The sequence below is a fragment of the Vanessa tameamea genome, chromosome 5 (genome assembly GCF_037043105.1).
Source record: "Vanessa tameamea isolate UH-Manoa-2023 chromosome 5, ilVanTame1 primary haplotype, whole genome shotgun sequence".
NCBI lineage: Eukaryota > Metazoa > Arthropoda > Insecta > Lepidoptera > Nymphalidae > Vanessa > Vanessa tameamea.
In genome coordinates this window covers 4625415-4643615 of record NC_087313.1, presented here as the reverse complement: position 1 = coordinate 4643615, position 18201 = coordinate 4625415, and the positions used below count along the sequence as shown (strand labels likewise).

General features: G+C 27.8%; 5 protein-coding genes across 5 annotated transcripts; 3 read left to right on the top strand and 2 right to left on the bottom strand.

The window, feature by feature from the left end:
- Positions 1-1723: 1723 nt before the first annotated feature.
- LOC113392459 (retinol dehydrogenase 12-like) lies at positions 1724-3946 on the bottom strand. The gene is made up of 5 exons (XM_026628904.2): positions 3673-3946; positions 3041-3403; positions 2712-2833; positions 2068-2285; positions 1724-1952 (listed from the first exon to the last, which is right to left on the bottom strand). The coding sequence occupies exons 1-5, from the start codon at positions 3788-3790 to the stop codon at positions 1811-1813; spliced, it is 963 nt and encodes a 320-aa protein (XP_026484689.1). The 5' UTR covers positions 3791-3946; the 3' UTR covers positions 1724-1810.
- A 1118-nt stretch (positions 3947-5064) lies between these two features.
- LOC113392455 (lysosomal acid phosphatase-like) lies at positions 5065-8947 on the top strand. The gene is made up of 6 exons (XM_026628900.2): positions 5065-5360; positions 5440-5535; positions 5660-5899; positions 6011-6311; positions 6507-6718; positions 7300-8947. Exons 1-6 carry the CDS (start codon positions 5166-5168, stop codon positions 7441-7443), a joined length of 1188 nt encoding a protein of 395 aa, XP_026484685.2. The 5' UTR covers positions 5065-5165; the 3' UTR covers positions 7444-8947.
- A 2342-nt stretch (positions 8948-11289) lies between these two features.
- LOC113392462 (uncharacterized) lies at positions 11290-12656 on the bottom strand. The gene is made up of 3 exons (XM_026628911.2): positions 12282-12656; positions 11832-12018; positions 11290-11608 (listed from the first exon to the last, which is right to left on the bottom strand). The coding sequence occupies exons 1-3, from the start codon at positions 12629-12631 to the stop codon at positions 11354-11356; spliced, it is 792 nt and encodes a 263-aa protein (XP_026484696.1). The 5' UTR covers positions 12632-12656; the 3' UTR covers positions 11290-11353.
- Positions 12657-13664: 1008 nt separating this feature from the next.
- LOC113392469 (alpha/beta-tubulin-N-acetyltransferase 9) lies at positions 13665-14781 on the top strand. The gene is made up of 4 exons (XM_026628918.2): positions 13665-14002; positions 14077-14186; positions 14262-14318; positions 14391-14781. Exons 1-4 carry the CDS (start codon positions 13926-13928, stop codon positions 14729-14731), a joined length of 585 nt encoding a protein of 194 aa, XP_026484703.1. The 5' UTR covers positions 13665-13925; the 3' UTR covers positions 14732-14781.
- A 745-nt stretch (positions 14782-15526) lies between these two features.
- On the top strand, positions 15527-17122 carry LOC113392464 (protein canopy 4). The gene has a single exon (XM_026628913.2). The coding sequence runs from the start codon at positions 15700-15702 to the stop codon at positions 16402-16404; it is 705 nt and encodes a 234-aa protein (XP_026484698.2). The 5' UTR covers positions 15527-15699; the 3' UTR covers positions 16405-17122.
- The last annotated feature ends 1079 nt before the right edge of the window (positions 17123-18201 follow it).

Genomic DNA, 18201 nt, shown 5'->3' with positions numbered 1-18201 from the left:
CTGTTCTTCAAATGTTATGATAGAGTATTTGGTAAAAGTAAGGAAAAAATCAATTGAGAGTGACTACGTTCGATCCCCATGAACTCGAAGCAATTTGATATTTTTCATTAAAAGTACTATGGGGCATATTTAGATACATATTTTTTAAATACATACGTTTATGATAAATAAAAATATAATTACTAACATATATTTATTTTTTACAGAATAAAGAAAGTCGAAAACAATAACACGGAAGCTATTTATATTGCGTAAGAGTTTAATTTTATCGATTTTGTTTATAATAGGAATTAAAGTTATGTATAAACTAATTTTAATAATAAAAAAAAAGTAAAGTCGTATAAAAAAAAATGTAGCTGTTGTGAACCAGAGAACTAGAATATTTAGAAGTGTCATTTGTACGTAATTCAAAAATTGTAATTTTTAGTAACGTCCGCCATATTGGATTGAAAATGGAAGCAATTCATGAATCGTGGATTGTCATCGAGACTAAATATGTGTGCCAACTTTCAGCTCCATAGCTTCAATGGAAGTAGGTGTAATATTGATTGCAAGATTTCAGGACATACGTACATACATTTATACATACAAGTGAAATTAAATAAAAGATTTTAATAAAAAAATTAACACTAAATGTTTTTTTTTTTTGTAGTACCAAATCCAAATATTTTAAGTTTAATTAAATCAGTTTTATTTTTTAATCATTTTCGAATAACAGTCCAAAGCAATACAAATAATTCTAATATCCTATCTATTTTTATGAGATTTATAATTAAACCTAGTATGATTAACCTAGTTGACCAATGATTCAACCAAATCGACTTGACGACATTTTTTTCTTGTAAATATTTAGATGTTTTTTTTTTAATTGAATATATTTTTTTTTTTCTTTGTGAACCGATATTAATAAAACGAACAAACACTACGCTATATGTTACTACATTACATTGTTAACTAACATCGAAAGAAATAAAAACAATTCTGTTGTCCTATCTATTTTTTATGAGATTTATGATTGATCTTACTTCGCTCGGTTTGGCGCCATCTATTAGAATATTTGGGCGTAACCTCGTTACCTCGCTTCACCCTTAGTTCACGGGCTTGCCGTTTTTGTCGATTTTGTAAGTGTGTGCGTGCGATTCTCAAGGGCACTTAGCTCTTGTAGTCCTCTTAAGAAAAATTACTCAAGTTATTAAGTGTTTGTTTAACTTACTTAAAGGTAAACTAAAATTTAGTTTACCTCCTGGGAATAAAATCTTCGCCTAAGTTTTTGCTCTTTAATTGTATAAATATACCAACTGATATTAGGTATATATTAATTATGTTATACACTTTATTGCCTTTTTACTATTTCGTGAACTTTAATTTAACTTACTTTAAATATTTTTAGTATATGCACTTATGGAGAAAGATCACCGATTTATAATGTACCATTTTCCAAAAATATGGCAATACCTTGGATTGGATTATAAAAACAACACAACCTTCTAAAACACGGAATCAAGCTTCGGGGCTAGTCCTACTTAAAATCAATATTTCAAAAGAGAAAGTTAACAGGACCAGATTTGTCTTGAGACCTGCACAAATGACTTTTTGAATTTAACTAATATTTAAAAATAACATCCATTGGTAAAATAAAAAAAGACCACTTTTAAATAATAATTTATTTAACAATAAGTTAGTTTTATAATAATATTAAATAATATAAAGAATTATAAGATTAAATTAGTATAAATGCATTGTTGCTTCTTATGATTTTTGGATTATGTAAAAGAATAATGTTATATGTTTCTAGTACATAATAAAATAATTATTTTCTGGTTATTCCAGGGTCACTTGCTGTAAAAGGGTTGTAATCATTTAACTTAACAAGTTCCATAGACTTCTCCCACAACATTTTGGCATGTTCATCATTGAGTGCTTTTCTGTCTGGATTTGTGACTTCACAATCACTGTAAACAAATTAAATAATTTACTTAACATGAAGTAAAAGAACCATAAATAAGCATTGCATTACATAATAAAATTTTACACACGAGAAATGCAAAAAGTTTTTATAAAAAATACCTGTAGTATAAACCAGTTTCATTAGCACATTTTTCATCTACAGAGCAATAAATAGTTGTCTGGGCACCTTGCTCCGGAGTCTTCATGAAAGGATATAATACAAAGCCTATCATTCTTCTTGATCCCTTGAACAAAACCTCATCTAAATGACGACCTAGTTCTGTTCTTATTACTCCAGGATGTAGGCTGTATGTGTTTATTCCCATTATATTATTCTCCTTTAAAAATAATACATCATTTTAAATTTAGAATCTGTTAACTAAAATAATGTAAAATTAAATATAACAGAGTTTGTTAGTCAACAATTCAAAATATTTTCTTTTTTCAAATGGTGAATTAGAAAAATATAAATATATATATTTTTAAAATATAACTAGGTGGACAGACAAATGCACCGGCCGATGGTAAATGGTCACCACCACACTTAGACATTAGTGCTGTAAGAAATATTAATCATTCATCACATTGCTAATATGCTACCAACCTGGCTTACTCAGCCTTTAAAACGAAACACAATAATATTAGTTATTGCAGTTTTGGGGTAGAATATCTGTTAAGTGAATGGTAACTTACCAGATGGGCTTGGTTAAAGTTAAATATTTTCTAATTATTAATACAAATATAATTTTGTTCACATATACTACCTTTAATTTAGCTGCTAGTTCTCTAGAAAACAATACATTTGCAAGTTTGCTTTGTGAATATGCCTCTGCTGCACTGTATTGTCTTTTTTCATAGTTCAAATCATCAAAATTAATTCCATATCCTAAAAAAAAATATGATTTTAAAAATATAATAGTTTCAAGTAATCCCATTTGTGGTAGAGTGCTAGTTTCCGCACATAGGTTTTTTTTAGACCTTGATTTCTATTAAACTGTGTGTTTGTATTAAACTTTGTACTTTATATTACATTAGAAGTTGAAATTTTTGTTTTATGCTATCAATAAAAAAAAAGTCTGACAAGTTTACTTACTAGTATGAGCTTTGGAAGAAACAGTTACAATTCTTGCTGGTGTGCTATTTTTTATACGCGGTATAAGCAACATTGTTAGCAAAAAATGTGCCAAGTGATTGGTACCAAATTGTGTTTCAAACCCGTCTTCTGTGTAGCCCTTTGGGCACATCATAACTCCTGCATTATTCACCAGAATGTTTATCTGTGCCTCGCTGTCCAAAATTTTCTTTGAAAATTGTCTAACTGAATTCAGGGATGACAAGTCACATTTTTCTATTATTAAATCACCCTTTTCAGACAAATCCTTACATTTTTGTTCAATTTCAACCTTCGTGGCTTCTGCTTTTTCCTGACTCCTACATGCCATAATAACTCTAGCACCTATAATTAAATTTTATTCAATAATAATTCTTTAAAAAAAATTACCTAAATTTATCTTTTCCCTGATATTTTCTTAAGGGAAAACAAACTAACTTTTATTGAGCCAACCTGGATTCGAACCCACGATCTTTTCTTGTAAGAAACTTGACCAAAAGGCTACTAAACTAACTGGATACAACAACATACAACATTTTTTTTATTAATAACAAACTAAACAACGAACGACTAAAAATATTCAAATAATGCAAATAAACAATAACTTATGTTACCTCTTTTATAAAAATCCAGTACAGTTTCTTTTCCAATACCAGTATTACAACCTGTAACTACGGCTGTTTTTCCGGCTAGTTTAACGTTACTGTAACAACGTCCACTAAAAATAGGCATTGTTAAAAATGTATAACTTTTAAAATATATTAAAGTTTTCTTCAAACGTATTTTATATATTTAAACAAATATAAAAGTTTATTCAAAACTTTTAGATGTTCTAATAAAAGTACAGTACGGTACAGTCAGACTATATAGGCGTAGAGTATTTATGTTACAAAGGTATACTCGGTATACTGGACATTAGTAATTTGGTAGTAGTAAGTCGTAGTGAAAGTAAATAAAAATATTTCTATTAACTGTTATGTTAACTGTATAACAGGTTGTGATGTTGCCATTTCATAGCTATGGTGGCGGTTTCCAAAAATTATACATTCACAACTTGTTATGAAAATTATATAATATAAATTAATACGAAATATTGAAATCAAAACTTTTATGCGGAGGAGAACATCAGAAAGAATTAGGCATGTGTCCGATATATCGAAATTAATCTAAAATCGGCTGTCGTCGGAATATCAGTTGTCATCGATTTGATGTTGACGACTACCCGTTTTCACTGTATCTAAAAAAACTATGAATATCGTTTTGGTACGTCAAAGCATTCAAAGTATGATAACATTAATCTCATGAAATATTCGCCCTATCTCTCTTTAACTTAACAATAACCCATTTGTTAAGTCGATTTCGATATTATATTCGTTTCATCTCTTTCTCACATATCGTACAATGTAAAGTTAAACAAAGACAGGGTGACAACTGAAATCGGATGTCATCACTAATATTTAATCTGTTGAAGTTGAATAAATTAAATCGGATATCGTCCATGCGTAGAAAGAATGCCAAAACGAATACTTTATGTTAATGTTCATATGTACATTTGAATGATTACATTCTAAAGATTCAGAAGTACTTCTTTGAAGATGAGATGAGAGTAGTATTTTAAGATTGAATTTAAGTGTAACTTTTGAGTAAACATTTTTTTGGCGCAAAAGGGTATTATTATTTCTATCGTATTGAGCTTTTTTGCACTCCCTTTATTAGTGTCCAAATTGGAATAATTATACAATTTACGATATTTTATTTCAAATCCTAAATTGTTTAGTTCTCGATTATATCATTAACTGCAATTGAGTTAAAAATATTATTTGGCAACCTTAACATAAAAAAAAAACAAATTGTCAGTTTCTTGATAAACACTCTGCAGTCTGATTATTTTCTTTCTAGTTAGATTGCAAATTGCAATTAATAAAATATTATTTTAAAAATGATAAACAATATTAATATTTTTAAAGAATCTTTATAAAAAAGTTGTTAATTCCTATTTCCTAACAAATTTGAAAACTGTATGTTTTTTCAACAAAAACATCTATGTTTCGTAATAAAAAGTATTGAACAAAGCTATTGACAACATAGTACTAAATATTGAGTATCAATGGAGTACGAAAACGATGATACTTGGCGACGATCCAGCTCACCTAAGGAGGTTTCCTGTCACCCAATTCCAAAGAAATCAACGACTACAGCAGTTATCGTGCTTGGACTCGCCGTCTTAAGTTGCTTACTTGGCTACTGTGTATTGAGTGAAACTCTGCCTTACGAATCGAAAACATTACGCCTAGTTATTATTGTAAGTTTTACTATTTTCCTCTATTTATAAAAATATATTTTTTACTGTTTGCAAAGCTACTAATAATACCACTGTTTAGTTCTTTCGACATGGAGCTAGGACACCAGTTACAACATATAAAAGCGATCCTTTCAAAAATTATCAATGGCCTGATGGACTTGGCAGTCTAACAAATGTAAGTTAAATTTTAACATTTACCTATGTATAACATAATATCAATTTTATTTGAAAATGAAAGAAATTATTAATTTCAATCAAATTTACAAAGGTAGAAATTTACATCAATTGTATTTTCATAGGCAGGTAAACTGCAGTTGTATGAATTGGGTAAAAAATACCGCAACTATTATGCTAACTTCATACCTGAAGAATACTATGAGAAAGAAGTATATATAAAGAGCAGTGACAAGTCCAGGTGTATGATGAGTGCATACACTTTTCTGGCTGGCCTATTTCCCCCTTCCGAAAGACAGATGTGGCACCCTGAGTTAGCTTGGCAACCAATCCCCGTACATTCATTACCGAGACATCTTGATAATGTGAGTAGACTATTGTAATTAAATATTTTTAACAAAATATATGTATTTAAAAATTGTATATTGTATATATTGTATACATGTATGATATAATATTATCAAATACACTTACAGGTTGTAGCAGCCACAAAGCCTTGTAAAGTGTGGAAAGCAATGTACAATGAGTTGTTAGATGAGAAAAATGCTGATCCAAAATTTACAGAAATCTTTGACTACTTAAGTAAATATACAAATCAAACCATGCGAAGTGTATTGGATGTGGACTTCCTTTACAGCACTCTACAAACGCAGCAGGAAGCTGGCTTGAAACTTCCCGAGTGGACTAAAAATGTTTTTCCTCACAAAATGAAGGTTCCATTTATGCTTAGTTTGGCTTTGCTTTCTTACAATTCGACTCTGCAAAAGTTTCATACCGGTAAGTTATTAATATTAATACTAAAGTGTGTATGTATCTAAAGTATATATACCTATATATTAATAAAATCATTATATTAAATTTCTGTATATAAATATGTTTTTTATATTAATATTTTTCATAGAATATAGATAAAGAATTATTATTATAAAGATTGTAATATAAATTTTGAAATTAATTATTTAAATTTTACAGGTCCACTACTTGGTGAAATAAAACAGTACCTACAAGAAAGTGTGAACCATATTAACATTGACAGATCTTTGTACATTTATTCTGGCCATGATGTTAATGTTGTGTCTCTATGGCGTGCTTTAGGTTTCGAAGAACTTTTAGAGCCAGAATATGGGGCAAGTTTAGCAATTGAATTGCATGAAGAGGTTGAACAGGACAATTTCTTTATTAGGGTATGTTGACTATAATACAAGAATATTTGAATTTCATGTATACACATGAAATTAAAAAAAGCTTAGTATTAAAAAAAGATTTGTGGCAGTCCACAAGATGCTATAAAATAAATTAATATACTTTAGGTTGGAGCAATTATAATGTAATTATTTACTTCTCAAGTGAACCTTATATTAGCTCTATATTTAACCTTTTTGGTAAGATAAGACAGTATATACTTTTAAGAGTTTAAATTTGTATAAAAACTTATTCTCTACATATATACTTTTATTTAGTCACTTCTATGCATTAAATATGTTTTGGAATATCTTATTCTAATATAGATATTCAGATCAAATACACAATTTTATAGTTTTTGTCTGCCTGTTACCATCAAAACACAAACTGGCTTGTCTCTGTCAATATATATAAAGTATTTTAAATTCAGGAAAATATCTCATTCCAAGTGATTCAATCAAGTATCAACTATAAATTTTCTCATTCCATTACTATTGTTAGGTTTAAAGATATGTATTTAATTTAACCGCAGGGCATGGTTAACCTGTAATAAATAATTTGTTTTTATTTTTGACCTTTGCAGTTATTCTACCGCAACAACACCAAAGTTGAAGAACCAATGGAACTAAAGCTACCATTTTGTAATGATCCCTGTACTTATGAGAAATTTGCTGAATATATCGATTTACTTGTACCGCATGATTGGGAAATTGAATGTCATAATTAATTTTAGATATGATGTTCATAACTTTACGTATTATATAGGTTTAAATATATTACCACTGTCGTAAATTGGTGGAAAATATAAATGTTATATATAAGAAACAAGTAATGTTGATGAAATTGTATGTTATAATTCCCTGCAAACATGATAAAAATGATATTAACTAAAACTCAATTTTAAAAATATTTTTACTAAATAATAAATTTGCCAAAATATTTAGTACCTTCTATTTAAGGTTAAAGCAACCATAAAATATTATACAACTGAATACTTACGATTTATGACTGACATTCCATTTATATTAAATGAACAAAAAACTATTGCAATTATTTTATGTATATTGCATGCAAATAAGAATTATTTTCTTGTTGGTTACCTTTTACAAGCTTTAACTTCTAAACAAACTTATTCAATGTTAAATAATTATAAACAAATAATCTAGATGTTTGTTATTTATTTTTTATATTTTACTATAATAAAACCAAATATTTTAATATTGTATGAAATATTTATATTGTATGTGCCATAAACTAGAAAGGTATTATAATATAAAATATAGTATTGTTATATAAAGAGGAATGTCCATTTTGGTAATCGGAACGAGGATGTTCTAATGATAATCATTATCCGAATAATTTAAATTAGGATAAATAAATTGATGTTATTCGAAATACGTAATATATTGCGCCATAAGTACCTATATTGTTTTTTTTTTTTATTATTATATTTAAATGGTCATTATATCGTTCAAATATTAATTCTAAATTTTAAAGTGTATTTTTTTTTTATAAGAATAAATTTATTGATTTATTTTGTTTTTTAATTATCGGTTACGATTAATTTTCTTATAGTATGGATTTCGTAATAATTTTTTTACACTTTAAATTATAGGTAGGTGACATAAAATAGTTATATAAATTGTAGTCAAATTCGTTATTGGTCTAATATAGGTATGGTATGTTATACAAATTATATTAGTTATAAATACCTATTTAAAATAATATTTAGATAATGTCAATACTTAAATATATATTAATACGTAACACTGATATTATTTTCGTAATTAAAAACGATGTGCTATAAATAATTCGAATGTAAATGTTAATTATATATAACTTTCTTTATTTAATTATACAGGGAAAAATTAATTTCTTCTATGCGAAAATTGATCACAACAATAAATAATAAAAGACACTGCGAAGCAGGTAATCCTACGTCTCATGCACATTTTGGAAATTTCAATACGGAATTTAAGGTCTTGCAATTCAATTTTTATGTATTAACACATTTAAGGACTAAACGCACTACCGGGATTTGCATTCGTTTTTGTTGCTTCACTACAATGTTCCACGTTCCTCCTTGGTCCTTTTATAATCTGAGTCCAATGCCTGTTTTTAAAGCTTTAAATTTATTGAAATCAACTTTTTTCGTAAATAATTTATTTGTACTTATTAATAAGCATGTTTTGTATACGTTTATTATAATTATAATAAAATATTGTATGTGATTATTATATTCTTTTATTCTTATTGCTAATCCCAGTCAAATATATTAATAATTGATTGTCAAATGAAATACTAGCAACGGTTAAGAATATGAGAAGAATGAGCTCAGCGTTTTTTTTTGCCAATTTGTGATTGTTTACAAATATTCAATACCACAAAGAAATAGCGAGGCGATTATTTAATTCCCAAGGCGTGCTATCAACCATAAACCCACTAATTGTGGAATAACCTTTTGCACACAAGCATACCTTTACGATTTTTTTTAATTGTGCAACAGAGGCATTTGATCATTTTCTGTGATCCTGTTCTAAACCCGTATACATTGCCCTACAGAAAAAGTTACTGACTATGCAGTCGAGTAACAAGAGTAATAGAGATATACATGATTATCAATTATATATTTAATGATCTAATCAAAGATATTAAAGTATTCGCGAAGATAATAACTACTTGATGGGATTTAGACCAGTGACATTAGACAATTTAGACACACCAGTTTGTTGATAATGTTGATATTGATAGGTATCAAATTTAGAATCAGACAAAAAAGGGCATCTATACTTTTGCATGTATGTTAATTTTTATTTGAAATACCATCTTTTAGCGACGTCTTTACTAAGAGTTACGAGAATATAGATTTAAAGAGTCGATTTCAGATACACGGCGAAAAGCGACAAAGTTTAGTCCCAAGTATGTTTCGATGATTCCCAAAAAAGAATGATTTACAAATTAGTACTTAGTCCATTTCAGTGAACTATGTAAATGGGATAGCTGTGCGGTATTGTCAGAAGATGTCCTCACCGACTTACAGTAGGGCGAAAACCGACCCATGTAAATAACCCAGGACCCAAGAAAATAAATTAATATACTTTTTTTAAAATATTTTATTTAAAACTAAAACAAATACAATGGACGGCACATTTTTCATTAATATTTTTTCTTAAATTAAATCGTGGTAAAAATCACAGTATATTATATAATTAAAAAAAATATTTATACTTAGTAAATTTATATATTAGATATGAACATAAAGTAAATGGGACGGTTATATTGTGATCATTAATCTCAATTTGGAATTTAAGGACAAGCCTGCCATTTTAAATCAAACATTCAATTTATTATAAATTAAAAAAAATTAAAAAACGGATGTCCAAAATTAATTATATTTGTGCAAATGAAAATGTCATCCGTATTAGGCCAAGCGAAAATGTGATGGACAAAAAAAAATTATAATTATTTCATTATCTAAATTGTAATAGACTTTCAGTTTAATATTACGACACTAAACTAAACCAGTTTAATTACTTTCTTCTTTATTTGTTAAACAATATAAAAATATGGATATACAGTGTATCCTATTGTACCCATTCTATTAAGACTTTTACATTTGGACCATATATGTATGAATTTTGGATAATGTCCTTTATAACTGATTGATTTTGTGCAGTTATCAGTTTATTTAAAAATGCATTATAACCATCTCATACAATATTTTTCATAAATATTCTGATGAACTATCAGTCTATATGGTTGGCTTACTACAAGAACTAAAAAAAAGAACTAAAGAATTACAAACACTCACTGAATGCAGAAATGAACACAATCACTTACATAAATGACAATACAATCATATTTTAAATTATATATAAAGATAATAAATCTGTCTTTAATACACTTAGTGATTTTTTGCAATTAAGTAAGCCAATAAGGTGATCAATGTAAAATGTATGATATAGATTTAATTGAAAGGAGGGCTTTGTGCAATTATTTGGCACCACCCACACAACACACATTCTACTGTCAACAGTAATACAGCAGTATTGTGGTGCTCTTGAAGGGTAAGTGAGTCAGTGTAATTACAGGCACAAGGAACATAAGGTCTTTTTAATTATTAAGGTTCTCAAGGTTGGTTGTAGATTACTATTGTAAGGAATGATCTATATTTTTTCTGAATTAAGATCAATGGGTAATGGCAAAGAAAAAAAACATCATTTGATGTTCAATGAAAATAAATTTAAAAAATTGTTTTAAATTATATACCTTTTAAAATAGATGCATATAAAATATAATATTAATTTCAATAACATTTCATTTATCATGTGCATTGCCTTAAATAAATATATGTATTAAGCAGTTTAAAAATAATTCCTTATATTACAAGTAATAAAATTTGTGTTGTCACATTAAAAATACAGATGAAAATAAGTCACGGTGGGATAAATTATGGAATCCGACTAAAACTAATTATATTTCTTGTTAATGCAATAGCATTGACTTTGTAAACATAAGGTTTATATAAATCTTATAACTAGCATATTCTTATTTGACAAATAATAAAATATAAATCTTACTTAGTCGTTGCCAGAGTAAAAATAAATAATGACATATACTTGATTTCATTGAGGAAATTAGTTGCCACAACATGTCATAACATCCCTTTCTTTATAGGCCCGTATAGCTGTATATGCAGCTACCACAATCCATAAGATAACAGCCAGCCATGTTGTTATTAAAGCCAATTGCAAAGCAATACCTGTGTTAATGAAATCTCCTCTTCGGCTGTTCGGTGCATCCTTCTGTATATAGTCCATAAAGTCGAAAATAGCTTGACAACTTAGACGAAAATGAATAGCTGTAGCATGGTCCCCAGTGGCATGAAGTTCCTGCAAGTATACAGAAAAATAGAAAAATATAATTTATTTGTTAATAAATAATATATATTACTATAAGCCAGGCTAAATTATTTGTGATAAATGTTATCTTTCTATAAAATCAATTACAAAAGTATTTTTAAAATTTAATTTAATCTACAAAATTATTCTCGTAAGAGCCTACTTAAATATGAATAGAAAATATATCTTGAATTTAATTTTATTTATAAATTACCCGAACTAAGTATCCTCTGTATTGCTGACAAGTTTTAAGGAAACCATCAGTCATTATTGCAGCATGTACTAAATTGTAAATGGTAAAGACAGCAGCTATGCAGGATGTTGGTATCCAGCAATATATTACTGCATCATTTGTTTGTGATGTTCTTGCTCTGGAAGTCACTATTATAGATTCTCCCTCGCTGTAATTTTTTTTTATATAAAAATATAATATCTTCATAATTTAAAAAAGCATAATAATTTATAATGTTTTACATTTCATATTTAATGGCTCAATATTGGCTCAAAGTTAATTAAAGTCTGAATGTTTTAGTTTTGCTTTTCTGTTAGATAAATTAAATATAAATTTCAATTGTTTGCCTTTATAAGAATAATGTCATTCAGAATTTGTGATTAACTTTAAAATATAAGTTTTAAGGTTTAAACAAATTGATTTACTACTTACATTTCCTCCACTGTAGTTGACTTTTCACTTTCATATTGTCCTATATTATTAATACAAACTCTATACATATGAAATAGAGTCATCACCAATGCATACACTATTATTGGTAATGGGGCAAAAATAACATATAGGCAATAGGAATTGTGTCCTCCACTGAAATATTGAAATGTACTAACGCCATAGAAAATGCAGCCACAGTTTGTGTTCTCGAGCCAACTACCAGGACAGACATCTAATGTCGCTCGCCAGTGGTTGTATGGTATTGCTGTGCTTATTACAGAAACTCCAAGTAGAATAGCCAACAAGCCATAACACCAGGATAAACGTCTTTCTGTCTCATATTGATTCATTTTAATATAAAGTGAGGAATTACAACTGTAAAAGAATTGAAATCATTAAATTTTAAGCGATTTTATGTATATTTTCAATTGATGAGTGTGTTTGCAAAAACACAGATATAATATTAGATAATAACACTATCTCAAAATTACGAATCCAGACTACTATGATAAGAAATATAAAAAAAGTTAGTCTATTTTAAGTACAAGAAACAAATAAAACACGATGAAAACATAAACCAAGTCTAAACAACTTTTCGGCCATGACTGGCTATAAAATGTAAGTCACAATTCTATACTCATTATACAATAAAATTATTACTTACTCAAACTTTGTTACTTTTTAAAACAGTTATAACTCTTGCTTGGCACAAGATACATAGAAATCCTACGTCAAATCAAAAGTCACAACTTCCACATGACAGCAGACAACAACGTTGCCAGATACACTGTTGATTCGGTTAAAACATTCTAAATCTGTTATTTTTAGTACTAAGATTAACACCAACTTCTATGAAGTATGAACGAACAACAACGCCTAGTCCACTGAGAGATCGCGGTGAACATTTCTACAATTTAGTTATCAAATAACAAGTAAAGTATCAATTAACACGTAAGTTAATCTAATTGAATTGAAATAAGTAAATAATTTAATTTAATTTAATTACTGACTCAATTAAATAAGTGATTACCAATAATTCTGTATTACTATTAACCCTTTTATTTACATCAGTTGATGACAATTTTAATTATACACACATTTAAAATTAAAATATCATACAACGATTTAGCTAACTAAAGTGAAAATTGGATCGTCAAGTTACTTGAAATATTACAGTAATTATATTTTCTGACTGGATCTTTTTTATAGGAAAACGTAATAATTACCGTTTTATTATTTCAAGTTGAAATTTTCAACTTCTATTTTAAAAAAAAGTCAAAATTTTTATTATGTTATTATGGTATTTGATATTATCTTTAAAATTATAATCTGTTGGAATTTGGAGTAAATTGAGATTTGAAATTGAAATTGATGTTTTCAAAGTAAAAAGTTAATACATATTATCGTGGTACATATCATAGAAAAACATCAAGAACCAAATTAATAAATGTATAATTCTCAAAAAAGTCAGGCAGAAACCATAATTCATTTTCGGTTAAGCAATATAATATAGTATAATACATTCTGACTACAGAAGAAATTCATAAGGACTTTAGTTTTAAATTGATTGGTATTTATATTTCAAATCTGAGAGTATTTTTGTGAAAAGTCAAAATTAAAAACTCAAAATAATTTTGTAAAAAGATGAAAATAAATAGTAATACGAAAATAATTGGTAGTAAAATAATATTAGTTCCTTATCGAGAATATCATGTCCCAAAGTATGTTTCCTTTTATAAATATATGAATAGGTTTCGCATAGATAGGCGTTTTTAAATAAATTAATCTTAAGCAGGTATCATAATTGGATGCAGTCAGAAGAATTACAACAACTTACAGCTTCCCAACCTTTATCATTGGAAGAAGAATATGATATGCAAAAATCCTGGAGAGAAGATGAAGATAGTAAAATTTCAAATAACCATTTCTATTACTACCAAATCATACTTTGAATTTAATAACATATATTTGTCATTGCAGAGTGCACTTTTATCATTCTCGATAAGAGTATTTACGAGACAAAGAACGATGAAATAAGTGTGTAACTATAAATTAATACATTTTCATTTGAAATTATAATATAATTGATATTCATAATTTATTTTTCAGCATCAATGATTGGAGATACAAATATATTTATGACTGACAAAGATAATTCCATTGGTGAAATAGAGATCATGATAGCAGAAAAATCTGCTCTAGGTAAAAGATTTGGATGGGAATCAGTTATTATTATGATGTTATATGGGATAAAATTTGTTAATATTAAAACCTTTGAGGCAAAGATATCTTATTCAAATGTTGTGAGTATTAATATGTTTAAAAAATTAGGGTTTGTTGAGAAGTCGAGAAGTGATATGTTTGAAGAAATAACTTTTCACAAGATTGTTACCGAAGATTGGGTAGAGTGGTTGGATCAACAAATTAGATGGGAAATAGAAAATTGTTAATTATAGTTAATTATTTGCTTATATGCATATATTATTAAATTTCATGGTTTCATATTTGTTTTTTATTTCATTAAGTAATTAAGGCATTTCATTACTTTGTTATATAATTTGATTTCTTTTTGGACTCTCTAAATTCATGTTGTTGATTTTTTTTAAAGGCTTACGAGTTTTGTGGTTCTATGCTTTTGATCTATACAAAAATTGTGACCCAATAACTGAAAATACTGGATTTAAAACCCGGACAGACGTCAGAGAAAAATTGATATTATAATTATTATTTTACATTACAATCACAGCAGCATGTGAAAGCAATCCTGTGGCGCCTGGATTTTTAGTGAGTATTCCGATGTACTAAGGCGCACTAGTCCTGGGCACCGGCGAGTCCCACTTCCACGTGGGGGAAACGCGTAATGCAGTTTTCCAGCGAGAAAAAAAAAATAACTTGCAACATTAAACAGGTGGAAAAATTAAGTTATATTTTTAATTTACTAAATTATTTTTTTAATGAGAGGCTAAGGAGTTTTTGATATAACATCAAAACAAAAAATGATTATAGTCTAGACTTGTCTTATAATGTAGATTGTATTAAAATGCAGGACAATTGATTGATGATGTATTAACTAATTTTGCTTATAATTTATTTATTTTATTTAATAATAAAATTGTTAATGTAAAATTATAACAGGCAAATTAGAGCTCTTGTGTCGGGGTATTACCTACATAAAAATTAAAATAACTTGGCAGCACTGTGCCAATTGCCAAAGTCAAAATAACAACTTCAAACTTGTAATAAATCAAATCTTGTTCCAATGTATCGAAATCCAAACTGTGTAACACGTACTTGATGTTCAAGTAGATAAGTACAATAAATCTGATTGCACATAGCATATTTATTTCATTCAGCGTGCATTTTTAAACAACTTTAAAAATTAGCTATCAATCAAAGAGGACTCATTCGTTTATATTTTATGTACTTATATCATTTTATAGCATTCTTGAAAAATATTTTTCTTGTCTTGAAACTATTCCATCTCATCATGGTTTGCCGGTTTTTAATATTTATATCTTGTTTTACTGTTGCTTTAAGTAATACTAATGTTGAAGTTAAAAACGAAGAAGATTTAGGTGTTAAATATGCAAACCGGTGTGAAGTGTGCAAAATTTTAGCTACAGAATTGCAAAGTAGACTAGAAGAAACGGGTAAAATACATGATGTGCTCGAAATAGGATACTCTCTAGATGATGTGCAACCTAAAAAAAGAACTAAATATCAAAAATCTGAACTTAGGTTAATTGAATCTTTGGAAGGTGTTTGTGAAAAAATTTTAGAGTACAATATACACAAAGAAAGACAGGATAGTACTAGATTTGCAAAAGGCATGAGTCAAACATTCAAAACATTGCACGGACTTGTTGACAAAGGTGTGAAAGTTGATTTAGGCATTCCACTTGAATTGTGGGATAAACCTTCTGCTGAAATTACACATATGAAAACTCAATGTGAAAGTCTTCTTGAAGAAAATGAAAGTGAAATAGAAGATTGGTATTGGAATTTACAAGGCAAAATTGATTTAAAGCACCACTTGTGCACAAACCATGCTTTGAAAAACATAGACAATTCTTGCTTATTTGAAGATATAAAAGGCGACTCAGGTGACAAGGATGAGCTTTAATTTAATAAATTTGATAGTCTCAAAGCTTACCAGTGATTTTATGATTAATGTTTAGCTAACTTATGATAATATAAACCATGTTAAGTTACTTTTGCTTTGTTGTTCTGTTATGAAAGACAAACAGGTCAAAAATAATTGTTATATTTTGACTTTGGAATTTAAGGAATCTTATTGCATAGCACCATTAGCATTTCAAAAGTTTATTTAGTTGATAGTGAACTAGTAGTATCTAAAAATTAAAACAATCCAGCTATGTTATGTTTGTTTTTAATTAAATTGTGTAGATTCAATACAATATTACTAAGAACAAAAGACTGTTGTAGATTATTCTATACTGTGTTCTATAATTAATTTTAAACTACATACATTTTATAGTACAATATCTTCCTTTGTTCAGATGGCAATTTATAAATAATTTACAACAATGTTCCTTTTTATTTTACTATAGGAGTAATAATATTAATATCATAAAAATTGTATCATGTATGCTATGTAAAACATGATGACTGAGTTAAAAAAAATTAACACTTCAAGAATATGTTTTTTTGTGTAATATGTGTTATTTGATAATCTGTTTTATACTAACATTACAGTACAGTATTATCATTGTTGGGACATTCCAGCAATATCAGAATTCAACTTCCTTTCATATAATGTTTCCAGCTGTATCAATAGAAGAAATTGTAATAATATTAGTTCTGAGTACAATAAAATGATTTTTTTATATAATAATGGTTTTTTTGTATAACATTTAAGTTGTTCATTTAACATATAATGTAGTGGAAATTCACTGCTAGTTACAATAAATTATATTCCTTTATGATGAGATTAAAGTCATCAATAAACACTAAGTTACCTTTAAGTTACTATTTCTTCAAAACTTTAATCAAACTGTTCTTTTTTTCTCCATTTAGTTAAAGAGTATTAAAATTTGTTATATTTATAAAATGCAGTGTAATTGTAAGAAATAAAATATAATCTTGTGGGATGGGATGAGTGGAGGATACCTGGATACAGGTGGCCTGGTTTAATTCAATATCTATTTGAAATTTTTATCAGAAAAAATATCTGTATGTATGTGATGTTGACATAACTCTTACTTCATATTATTATTGTTATGTAAAATGTATGAACACTTGAACGAAATGCGAACTTAATTATATGAAAGTTCTACCACATTAATAATTATACGAAGGATGGGCCGGATTGGGCGAAAATTACGCACATACACACTACCCATTAAAGAGTTCAATAATTGTGTGATGTCCGAGTTACTATATTTGAGTATACCATTAAATGTCCGTTTATTCAAGTATAAATGTAATAACTGTTTTTATTTAACGATAGAAATACATTTTTAGAATTAGGTGGTTGCTCAAATCTTATAAAGAAATATTTCGGCCTTGCTAAATTATGCCATCACAAGCTATATCTAGTCTCTTGTTGTTTTTCGGCTATTAAAAGCAAGTGTAGATTTTTTACCACAAGCTGACGCAATAACGAGGCCGAATTAGTGGGGTTACTGACGTTAACGGTCAACACTTCGAGGCATTCTACATGCACAGTAATATAATCCTACCTGATATTCGGTTCCGTTTATTTTTTACTGAAGACTCGTAATGAATAAAACCTGTAATGGGCTATTAACTTTTTAAACAAATAGATATTTTGATTCTTTTAACTTACAATAAAATTCCGATTTTTAAAAAGACCTAAAACAAAAATGTTTTCTTCCAAAACGGTATGCTGATCGTTGTAAATTGTATTTAAAGATATACCACGTAAAAATACTTTGTC